We start from the raw sequence: 12672 nt of genomic DNA on the forward strand, positions 1-12672 counted from the left end.
TCAAAAAGATTCTAAAGAACAGCACAGGTTGTAGCCAAATAGAAGATTTCCATTATTTTTGGAAAAACTGGATGCTTACAAATATATGATATAAAGTAACTGCAATGGTATTTAGTAGTTACCTAATGTCTTCCTTTTTCTAGGCACTGTCCATGTATTTAGGTGGGGCACCTGCTGGACCAGCTGGAACTGGTAAAACAGAAACAACTAAAGATTTGGCTAAAGCTCTGGGATTGCTGTGTGTGGTAACAAACTGTGGGGAAGGCATGGACTACAAGGTATATCTATGACTTCCTAGTCTGCATGTCTTGTGCAATCATATTATATATTATACCAAGCTTAACAGACCAACAGATATATAGCTGCACACCTGACAGACCTTTTCTGTCTGTTGTAGAAGGATGTATCTAGGCAAGAGTAGCATTTGACAAATTATTACAATACAGCTAATGTACATATATTTCAGCCTCCACTATACTAGTTTTATAGTTGCAATTGGTTCAATGGTAGCAGGATGTTTAAAATGGAATTTAGAAGATTGAGTCTTCTTGTAAATGTGTGCTTTACGAAAATATATATATATATATATATATATATATATATATATATATATATATATATAAAACAGCAAACACAATGTAATATGTTTGACTTTTTGACATGTGATGTAATGTGTACGGCTTCTAGTTTTTGACTCTTTAGTTATATACTTTCATTATTTCCAAACTGCGACCCAGGGGTCAGATGTGGCCCTTAGCTTGCATTTATCCAGCCCTTGAAGCACTATTTCATCCACTGATACCAACAATGGGACATAATTCCCCCCACTAACACCAATGAAGGGTGCAAAATTCCTTCCAATGACACCAGCAATGGGGCACATTTCCTCCCACTGACACCAACAGTGGGGCCCAATGACATCAATGATGGGGTGCAATTCCTGGGACACTATTCCTCAAACTGATACCAATAATGGGCTGGTATTCCTCCCACTAACACCAAGAAAGGGGCACTATTTCTCCTGCTGACACCAACAACGGGTCACTATTCCTCCCACTAACACCAACAATGGGGCACTGCAGCTCCTACTAACACCAACAATGGGTCACTGATCCTTCCACTAACACCAATGAAGGGTGCAAATTCCTCCCAATGACACCAGCAATGAGGCACATTTCCTCCCACTGACACCAACAATGGGGCCCAATGACATCAATGATGGGGTGCAATTCCTATCAATGACACCAACGATGGGGCCCAATGACATCAATGATGGGCTGCAATTCCTCCCACTGACACCAATGATGGGGCGCAATTACTTCCAATGAAACAAACCATGGGGCAATATTTTTACCCACTGACGTTGGGAGCTTTTCTACCCCCAATGGCCACAGTCCGGCCCCCTAAAGTCTTCAGGACAGTAAACTGGCCCTTTGTTTAGAAAGTTTGGAGACCCCTGCTTTAGATCTTAGATTGTAATTCACCCTGATCAGGAAGTAATCAACCATATTCATGGATAATTGCACTACTGAACAGTGTGTTCCTTAACAGAGCAGAGCAAAAAAACATTTCACTTATAAATCATTTATAATGCAACAACTTTTATCTACAGACTATCAGTGTCTGTAGTCACAATTTGTACAGTATGTGCTTAGATCGATCTGCTTTTACTTGAAACTCTGTATTATTTTTATAGGCTGTTGGTAAAATCTTTTCTGGCCTTGCTCAATGTGGTGCTTGGGGCTGCTTTGATGAATTCAACCGAATTGATGCTTCAGTACTATCAGTCATTTCTTCTCAGATACAGACTATACGAAATGCCCTAATACACCACTTAAAGAAATTTCATGTAAGTAAATGCATCTAACAACTAAAGTCACTTTTATGTGTGTGTGTCTCTGTGAGATCCCTCATGGTGGTAAACTGGCGGCATTGCAGATTTGAATTGCTGACCAAATTGTTTTGAACATTTTGACTGACCTTGTTGGTAGCAATGCCACTGCTCCTTTACATTTAAGAAAGTAAATGTGTGTGTTTGGGGGAGGGGATATATGTGGTTCTTCACTTTGCATTTCCCCTACGTTTTGCAATGTAAAGCAGCAAAGTGAGTTGCAAACAGGTCAAGTTTATCTGTATCCTAAATCTGTAAAGGTACCCTTACAAGTAAGATGATTAACCAGATCTGCCGGTGATCATTAGGTTTGTAGGTACTAGCAGACACTTAAGGTATTTTGGTAATAGGCTGTATGATTTTATTTGTGGTTTTCTTAGTGATGTCACCAGTATCAGAAGTGTCTGCTTACTCTGCTATATTTCAATAATGTACACACAGTGGAACAAAATGTTATGAGAACTATAGCTGTCCTACCTTTTTTTTGCTGGGATTTTGGATACTGCTTTAGCAAGCATTGATTCAGCTTTACCACATTGATAGTTCTCTCCCTTGTGGTGGTACAGACACCCCTGCCCTTAATTTTGTATCATCTAATCCTTAGCATTCTCTATCCCCTAGATTTTTTCCATGTACACCAAGGAGTATGTGGTTGAAAATTTCATATAAATGAATATGTTTCAGTTTGAGAAGCCCTGCATAATGGCATTGCTGTAATGTATCCTATTGTAATTATCCCACTTGAATGCTATCAGTATAAAACAGTTTTTTTTCTTTTTTTCTTTATTATTGATTGCTTTTTAGTTTGAAGGTCAAGAAATTGCCATGGATTCTCGAATGGGGATCTTTATTACAATGAATCCTGGATATGCTGGTCGCACAGAGTTGCCAGAATCAGTTAAGGCTCTTTTCAGGCCTGTGGTGGTTATTGTACCAGATCTTCAGCAAATTTGTGAAATCATGCTCTTTTCAGAGGGCTTTCTTATGGCCAAGGTAAGTGTGCTCTTGGAAGTATTCAAAATGTTCAGATACACATAATTTGGTATAAAATCATTTTACATTTCCAAAAAAGTACATGAATCTGGAACGTGATAAGAAATCATTTTCCTGGACAAGGTGGAACTGTCAGTTTATTCTACTGTACATGTAGTGTGGGGGGATAAAACTTATTCAGGACTTGCTGCAATAGTACAGATAAATTGCATATAAATATTGTGTAGTGTGTCTTCCAGCCAGCATGTGAAGTTCTATATTCTCTCCATCTACCACATGTTGAATAAAGCCTTTTATTCACAGACATCTATAGATTAAGTTGAACTTTACACACAGACCTTGATGCACCAGAGCAGTAACTTAAAATTTTTTCATGGGTTCATTATAATGATTCAGGAGAGACAGCTGTCTGAAAGGGAACAATTCCTGCTTTGCCGTCTTTAGCTAACCCACAGTGGTTTGGCACCACTCTGTCATGAATTAATGTTTATTTGTAAAATGTGGCTTGTGTGCATATAGTAAAATACACACAATAAAAAAAAAACATTAGATTCCCTAGTCAGTAAAAACATATCTATCAGGTTATGGAAGATATAAACCATAGGACAGTTCTTTTAAGTTCGGGGGATTTCATTTGGGATCTCTGTGTTTGAGTTCTTGGGTTTACAGCCATAACAAGATTGGTATATTACTGTATTTTATAATATGGAGAATGAAATGCTGAAACACACACCTAAAACTCCCAGTTAAATAGGGAGTGGATAAGGAATTATGGTAGGGAGATCTTGCTCTTGGAGATGCCAGAGGAGAGGCTGAATCAGCCCACCAGTCCCCAACTTCAGTTAAAATATCAGTTTTCGATGGACTGATTCTTTAGATGAAACATGCGGTTGATGGAGATGGAAGAGTAATTGGTGTAGTCATCTTGTTATGGGTTACTGCAAATGTATCATATGTGTATATTTTGAGCTGACAATCCATTTTTACAGATCACATATCTACAGATCAGATCTACATCTTAGCAAAACATGAATAATAAGCTTTACTTTTTATAAAAGAGGTGCATCTGTAATATGTTATTTAACCTCATTTATAACATTTCAGAATTTGGCAAAAAAGATGACTGTCTTGTATAAACTTGCCCGTGAACAACTGTCCAAGCAACATCATTATGATTTTGGACTGCGTGCATTGAAGTCTGTCTTGGTGATGGCTGGAGAGCTAAAGAGAGGCTCACCGGACCTGAGTGAGGTAAACAATATTGGGCTTTGTCAGGGAAGGTGTGACCATGTTGTACTGTACATAAAACTCTTTTGAGTTTGTGGTATTTATTGTTTTGTATGGCCTTTTGTGAAGTATAAATAAGAAAACTATTAAAGGCTACACACACCAAGGATGATTTCAGTGCAACTGTGCAATGATATCCCTATGTTATAGGTACTAATGATTCCATCAGAGGAATTTGGGAGAGTGGTATCAATGTGGCTAGAGATGGCACATTAAAAACTTTCATCCAATTTTGTGCTATTACCGTTTTTTTGACACCCTTTATGCATTGTGCTATATTTTTTCAAGCATCAAAATGCGCGGACAAGAGAAAATACTTTGTTTTTAGTAGGCAATGTTCACACTATTGTGTTGTAGTCCTAAATACTGCATTTTGCCTGTGTTGCCTGCATTTTGCCACTCAAGGTGGTTAAAGGAGATATTAGGCAACCCGGCTTAAGCAGAGATAAGAACATGTTGGGGGATATCCAACAAGCATTGAAGAAAGCATTGTCTCTTTTCTATGCATTCTCTATTTAAGCAAAGATACTTTAAGTGGATAAGCTACAGCATTAGAAGTAACCTCAGTTGACAGTAAAAACGACGATAGAAATCAGGGTATCATATATACTTCCAAAGCCAACTGGTTGTGTAAGTACTCCCAGTCACATAATTTAATGGGCCCAGCTGAGCTCAGTAAGGGCTGGTTCACACTTGTGGTGTGGGGGAGGGGGTGCAGTTTGGTAGCAAAGTCTGTTGCATGTTTAAGAGAAAAAAAAAAAAGGGGCGGGGGGTAGCTAAGAGGGCTCTAGTTGGAAAGAAGAAAGAAACAAGGAAAGGAAAAAAGGGCAGCATCCTTCCCTCTGACCTGTGTTACCCTAGACCCCATTCTCACAAGTGCGTCAAACGTCTAAGTGTGGAGAACGAACTAATGTGCATGAGAGCTTCATATCTGTCAAAAATGTCTCTGCTGGAGGCAACTAACTCTTCTATGCATTTAATTTAATTGATTTTGGTCATCCACAAAATTATAATGGGAGCACAGGTTTGTTTCCATGTTTCCATAGTTCTGGGATACTGCTCCCGGCAGCATTGATCTGAGAAGTGCAGCGAACCTCTGCCAGAGGAACTACCTGTATGGGCATGACCAGAATATGTGCAGAAGGTCACCCAGGGCCCGCTTCAAACTACCAGCACAAGATAGAAATGTCTGGCATATGGAAATGCAGAATATGTGACATCCTCTACCATTGTGTCAAAAGCTTAAATCCAGATTCCTGATATTTTATGTAAAGCAACAACTTATGCATGAAGTCCAGGATTCTGTCCGTTTGCGCCTGTGACACTATCATTGCAAGTCCTGTACCCTTTTCAACATAATCCCCAAGTGGAGAATAATTTGTAAATTAGGGAACTGCCTGAGGGGACCTTGCTGTACACATGCAGTTTCAAAAGACTTGTCAGATCTGAAGAAGTTTTCAGTCAGCAATAAGAAATGAATAAAATGTGAAAGCTGGGCCATTCCCCAAAAGTCAATGAGCCAGGCAGGCAAGTACCAACCAGCAGAACTTCTAATCTAGACACTATCGATCGGGACATTGTAAAGTCAAGGGGTCATAATAGCACTACTTGGGGTACATTTAGGATGGAAGAATCATGTACTGCTGGAGAAAAGTATGTATTACATATTACTGAGAAAAAAGTGAGAAAGAGAGAGATATTACTTTGTTGGAAGTATTTCCTGTAGAGTTCATGTAACACTCACCAAGGTAGTGTGTACAAGGAGATGGCCATATAGGCTTGTTCCAACATCACCCATTGTTTGATGGAGCTGTGACTGCACCAGTCTATCACTCTAGTGAGGTGGCATGTAGCCTGGGATGGGAAAATCCTGTAAGGCAGTTCCTCCTTGCTCTTTTTTAAGTCAAAGGATAGAGCGGTGGAGGCGCAGCTTTTTATGTACCTACAAAAAAATGTATAAAGGTCTTGTAAGGGCCAGTTTATACCATAGAAATGCAGTCCGGATGCGCGTGTGTTGCTGTGCCTTTTTGGTGCATTTAGGTGCGTTCCAGTGTGTTTTTGATGCGTTTTACAGCGTTCCAGTACAGTCCAGTGCAGAAAAAATGCAGCATGTTCTACTTTTTTTGCTGGAACTGGAATGCACTGGTGTGAACTATGCCATTGAAAACCATATAACCTACTTTTCTTGCGTTTTTGATGCAGAAAAAAAATGCACTGGACTGCATGTGGTGTGAACTGGCCCTAAGAGGTATAGAATTCCTGGCAGAATATTAATCTTTAGAATTCTGCACCCTCCAAGCCATGACAATTGACCTTTGTGCCAGCAGTCATAGTCTATCTTGATTTGAAGAAGAGGTGGACAAAGGTCCTAGCAAGATCAACGGGAATACTAGATATTTATTGATAATCTCTGTGTATTTTAATGGTAAGCTTTGCCATATCTGATAAACTGTTGCCAGGGACAAGTGCTGCTTTCAATGCCTCAAAATTTTGGCAGTTTCTTTGGAGGTTAGATAGAGCACTATAAAGCTCTAATTTCACCTGAAGATTGGGAAGAAAAACAATCAGGTTGGTGATGATAAAGAACATATCTGCATAACCCACAACCTTCTGCTGTCCTGCGGAACCTATGATCAGGCTAGAAATATCTGGGTGCTCCCTGATGAAAAGGGCTCTAAGGTAATAATGAACAAAACTGGGCTAGAGTGGGCAGCCTTGCCTGGTATCATTAGTGATGTTGAAAGGGGAAGAAAGGACACCATTTAGGAAACAAAACTCATAAAGGTACTGATCCATATAGTCTACAGAGTTTAAGTTCATGACTTTAATTACTTGCATGTAATATTATTATTTTTTTTGTAATTGCACTTACCATTTGTGAATTCTTATGTTTTAGGATGTTGTACTAATGAGGGCTTTGAGAGATATGAATCTACCCAAGTTTGTGTTTGAAGATGTCCCCCTTTTCCTTGGTTTGATCTCTGATTTGTTCCCGGGATTGGACTGTCCCCGTGTTCGCTACCCCAACTTTAATGATGCAGTAGAAGAAGCTCTGAAAGACAACAATTATGTTATGCTCCCTGTTCAGGTAAGCACATCCATCAAATAATCATTACTCAACCAATTACATTTTTACAGTAGCAAATTAGCACTTGTTTGACTGTTGATATACTGTATTTCTAAATAAAACCATGAAAAATGGTTCAAAGATGTTTCAAGGTGGCATTATTAATACAAGGCCAGACTAGGTAATGGTGTTCTCTAAATTTATATTACTTATTGTCGATTTTTTTTAGACACAGAATCCCTTTAAATCAACGTTTCCCTTAACATTTTTTTAAAACAAAGGGCCAGTTCACTGTCCATCACACTGTTTGGTGGTCAGATTGTGGCCAGTAGGAGTAACAAATAAAATTTTCCAGTATTGGAGGTCAGTGGGATTAAAAATACCGTGGTGTTAGTGGCCAGCTGGTGTAAACAATGCCCCATACATTAGTGGTCAATAGGACTAATAAATGCCCTGACATTAGAGAGTGTTGCTATGGCTTAGTAAAGCCATGTGTCACTGTAATGGACTTTGAGATCATCATGGGTTCTTCATGCAAATCCAGTGACTCGGCTAAAATAAACATCACTGCATCCTTTATTCCTTGAGGTCTAGAGAGGAGAACAAGAAGTTGTTACTAATTCTTAAAATTATAGTTTCCTATCTGTTAAGCACTTTCTGAATCACAGGCCCAGAACAATCATAATGCAAGTGAAGTTACTGTGAATTCAAAACTCATTCAACTTTGAATACATGTTTAGGGCAATAACACAGAAAGCATTGGATTTAGAGGATCACCCTGGCAACCAGTCAGCAAGAGCAATATGCATGTTTTGTTAAAGCAGTAATAAACCCAAAAGAAAGCAATAATTATACTGCAACTTATCAATTTTTAGATGTGATGGTTGCATTAGTTTTCTTTTTTAAGCTTTCCTTCTTCTATTTTCATCTGGTGATCCAGCCAGTAAGTGTGTTGTTTTTCAAAAGAAAAAGCTCCCCTGTAGATGTATCAGTTACATGGATGAGGCAAACCAATTAACACTGGCAGGGGTGCTTACAATGGTCAGCTTTTATTAGTTTTTATAAAACCTTTATCCCAAAAGGAAAAAAAAATTGTTTGTTATAACTGCTTATATATTATGTGCATTACAAAATCCAGCAAAATGATTGGCACCGCAAGGTACTAATGGACATTACATGCATCAGGAAATGCTAAAGTCAATGCCTCTTGTTTACTATTCTGTCATATATTTTTGATTTTGTCTAAATAAGGTATTTTATATTGTGCTGTTTATATATGTGAATATAAAATTATATTTTGTATACTTAGAAATCGAAATGTTAAATATATGGTATGATTTATAGGTGGATAAAGTTGTGCAGATGTATGAGACAATGCTAACCCGTCACACTACCATGGTAGTTGGACCCACCGGAGGGGGAAAGTCTGTCGTGATTAACACTTTGTGTCTGGCACAGACTAAGTAAGTACTGTTTAATACGTACAATAGACCTGTTATTAAGCAAGAATGTACTTTGATTCAAGGATCCCTATTGCAGAAATAAAGCAGAACATTAGTTAAAAAAAAAACATAGTTTAATTACAGGTTAAATCAGTGGTTCTCAACACCTGTCCTCTGAACCCACTAACAGGCCAGGTTTGCAGGATAACTGAAATACATCACAGGTGATATCATTTTCTGCTCAGAGATTGCAGTATTCTAGTCTGCATCTCCCCAAGGTAATACCTAAATTCTGGCCTGTTAGTGGGTCCTGAGGACCGGAGTTGAGAACCAATGTGTTAAATGATTTGTGTACTGTACAGACATTCATTTGATACACCTGCTACATGCCATAGCCAGGTAGGTGACACACCTATTTTCTGCTTTCACTGCTTAGCCTACAGCTTGCTTGCTGGGCAAATGATCAGGTTATTCACCTCTGTCTAATTAGAAGGCTGGTGATAAAAGAAGCAGCACAGCTATACAGAAATGTAGCAAAGGTAAACCAGGATGTGGCGGAGTGATATTTATGGCTTTGCAGTGTGATAAAGCTGTGTATATTACAAGAGCTTACACAATAAACATATATGTATTTACATTTTGTATGTCTTTTTTACTCTGATACATGAAGATCAAAAATGGTACCTATGTATACATTATAATGTGCCCAATATCACTAAAGTGCACCATGACATTCCTCTTGCTTTCATATCAAAATACTGTGCATAGAGTAAATTCTTTATTGCTCCCTCTTGAATGTCATAGTTTTCTAGCAATGCCTACATAGCAGCTGAGAATACTCCATGTAAAAATGCACTTTACCTACTTTCACTTTTCATCATTTGTTTTTTTTCTGTTGAAAATAGTAAATGTTGCTTTATAAACTATTGGGGTGAGAAATTAGCTTACAGAACTTTCATGTAAAAACACTACTCAGACATCATTTTGGGGACTTTCTGTACCAATTTCTAATAGATTTGTAATGCCAGAGAAGAAAAGATAGCAACATCTTAAATGACAATGTTACCCTTTACAGGCTTGGACTTATGACAAAGCTGTATACACTGAATCCTAAAGCCATGAGTGTCATTGAGCTGTATGGTATTCTGGACCCCACAACAAGAGACTGGACAGATGGTGTGCTTTCTAACATCTTCAGGGAAATCAACAAGCCAACTGATAAAAAAGAGAGAAGGTAAAAGGATGTTATTTCTTATGATGGATACTAAACACAACATTGTCATCTACTTTAAACTAATAATGCTTATAAAGGGTTAGCCATTACATTGATCTTTAACTGAATTCCACATACGTTGCAGATTCACATATGGTCCGCACAATTTGTATTCACTAATACTCCTGCTCTGATCTGTTAGCTGGCCTGCCTTATACAGAAAATGACAGTAAATGTCGCCAATAACAGTAACAAACACTGGCAATTGCAAGCAGGTGAATTTTCCTGACATATTGCAGTCGTTCTAAATAAATGCAAACAACGTGTTATCTATGAGTGTACCGTAAAATCACAATTTGTTTATGTACAGGTATATTTTGTTTGATGGAGATGTGGATGCGCTATGGGTGGAAAACATGAATTCAGTGATGGATGACAACAAGTTGTTGACCTTGGCAAATGGAGAGAGAATTAGACTTCAACCACACTGTGCTTTATTATTCGAGGTCTGAGCTATTTTCATCTTTTTATTGATTTTCATTATCCACAGTCAAAGACATACTAGTACTGATAACTGTTTGTTTCCATAGGTTGGAGATTTGCAGTATGCATCACCTGCAACTGTGTCCAGATGTGGAATGGTCTTTGTTGATCCTAAAAATCTTAAATACAGACCCTACTGGCAGAAGTGGGTCAGCAATAGGCAGAACAAGGTAAAGAAAGGATGTAGTTTTAGATGATTTGATGAATTATCATGATCCTTAATACAGGTACAATTTCCTTGTAATGTTGGAACATCCAATCTGTAGTCCAGTAACTCAGTGGTCCCCAACCATTTTGGCACCAGGGACCGGTTTCATGGCAGCCTATTTTCCCAGGGATCGAAGGAGGGGGGGTGTGGATGGGATATTCATGGGGTCTGTTCTCAGCCCCCTTTCACACCACAACCCCCCTTTACAGCACAGTCCCCCCCTTTATATCAGTGTCCACAGTCCCCCCTTTACATCACAGTTCTTCCTTTGAAGCGGTCCCACAGTGTCCTCAGTTCCCCTTCACATCACAACCCCCCTTTACATTACAGTGCCCCTTTACATTGCAGTCCCTTTTACATAACAGTGCCCCTTTAAAGTACAGTCCACTTTACATTAATGTAGTGTGGACTACTCTGTAAAGGAGGCACTGTGATGTAATGGGGACTGCTCTGTAAAGGAGCCACTGTGATGTAATGGGGACTGCTCTGTAAAGGGGGCACTGTGATGTAAAGGGGGCACTGTAATGTAAAGGGGGGCTGTGATGTAAAGGGTACTGTACTGTAAAGGGGGCACTGTGATATAAAGGCACTGCACTGTAAAGGGGCACTGTAATGATTACAGTGCCCCTTTACAATGCATTCTAGTTTATATCACAGTGCCCATGTACATTACATTACATTGCATTACAGTACAATACACCCCTAGCAATCGCAACCTCCTCCATCACAGTGCCCCTGCCCCCCCCCCCCTTTCCTCTCTAACACCACACTGCGCCATTCCAATCTCTGCCTCCCTTGCACAGGACCTTTGGTAGGGCAGAGGCTGTTATCAGTCCATGTGTCCTTTCCCAGCTCCCCCTCCCAATCAACAAGGCAGGGGGTGGCGGCTCTTTCTGCCCCCTGCCCTGCTGATAGTATGACATTGTCCGCTGGGCGGGCAGAGGAGCCAGGAGAGGGCACACAGGCATGGTGCGACGATCTCGGTCTGTGATAGCCCTGTGCTGACTTTGGTCACCACTCACCTCCTGCTGTGCGGCCCGGTCATCAGGCCGCGGACTGGTGCCGGTCCGCAGCTCAGGGGTTGAAGACTCCTGCAATAACTGACACCCTATACAATACCTTATATTACCTGATACTGATTGACAACATTATCAAAATTTCATGGGATTAGGACTTTTTTTCACAGGCTTCAGGCTTCCTCAGCTTTACTGGTTGGGGAGGAGGAAGTAGCTGCAGAAAGATCACAATTTCTGATTTATTTACATGTATGTGAAAATTACAGACATGGGAATACTGAAAATCATGTATTTTTTTTACTGATATTATGCTATGTTTTCCTCAGTTATATAATAGAGGGATGTTGCCACTGGAGATGCATATACTGGGAATGAGTAGAGGGTGTTCACTTAGCAAAGTGTATGTTTACTTTATCAACATTTCAAAGTTTTCACTTTGAATACCAATATGTGTGAGAGAAAAAGAAGAACTAAAAAAAAAAAAAAAAAAAAAAAACCTGGATTTTTGCTAGCACATAATTGATTAAAATGAGAACAGCTTAACCTTTTTAACCAATCTGCGAAGAAGTGAACGGTTTGTATTCCTTTAGTAAATCAACCTCAGTGTAGTATGGAGTCTTTTAGTAACACAATACTTTGTGATTGTAGAAATGTACATGTTTTTGCTTTTGTTTTGAAAATTACAAGTTCTCGATTTATTATTTAGGGACTTATTTTTTTTTTTAATGTGCTTACAAAGACTTTCTTCTTTTTCATTTATAGCAAGAGCAAGCGGAATTAAACAGTTTGTTTGAGAAATATGTCCCTCATTGTCTTGAAATGATTGTTGAAGGAATCCTTGATGGGAAACAAGGAGAAAAATTAAAAACAATCGTTCCTCAGACTGATCTAAACATGGTAATTATAAATGTTGCTTTTAGCACTTTATTCTTGAACCCCTGAAGTTCATCTTCAGTCAGGAATGTAATTGTCTTATTGGAAATAACATAATCTATCTCTCGCTTAAAGTGGA

At 39.0% G+C, this 12672-nt stretch overlaps 1 protein-coding gene across 1 annotated transcript in view; it reads left to right on the forward strand.

Moving 5' to 3' along the window:
* Positions 1 to 12672, forward strand: part of DNAH10 (dynein axonemal heavy chain 10) — a 246788-nt gene that overhangs the window by 109109 nt on the left and 125007 nt on the right. The window contains exons 33-42 of the mRNA XM_073627593.1: positions 144 to 278; positions 1697 to 1849; positions 2696 to 2884; positions 3989 to 4135; positions 7068 to 7259; positions 8583 to 8701; positions 9756 to 9914; positions 10264 to 10399; positions 10484 to 10606; positions 12423 to 12557. Coding sequence (XP_073483694.1) covers positions 144 to 278; positions 1697 to 1849; positions 2696 to 2884; positions 3989 to 4135; positions 7068 to 7259; positions 8583 to 8701; positions 9756 to 9914; positions 10264 to 10399; positions 10484 to 10606; positions 12423 to 12557 — 1488 coding nt within the window. The remainder of the gene's footprint in view (positions 1 to 143; positions 279 to 1696; positions 1850 to 2695; positions 2885 to 3988; positions 4136 to 7067; positions 7260 to 8582; positions 8702 to 9755; positions 9915 to 10263; positions 10400 to 10483; positions 10607 to 12422; positions 12558 to 12672) is intronic.

The sequence above is a fragment of the Aquarana catesbeiana genome, linkage group LG01 (assembly GCF_042186555.1).
Source record: "Aquarana catesbeiana isolate 2022-GZ linkage group LG01, ASM4218655v1, whole genome shotgun sequence".
Classification (NCBI taxonomy): Eukaryota; Metazoa; Chordata; class Amphibia; order Anura; family Ranidae; genus Aquarana; species Aquarana catesbeiana.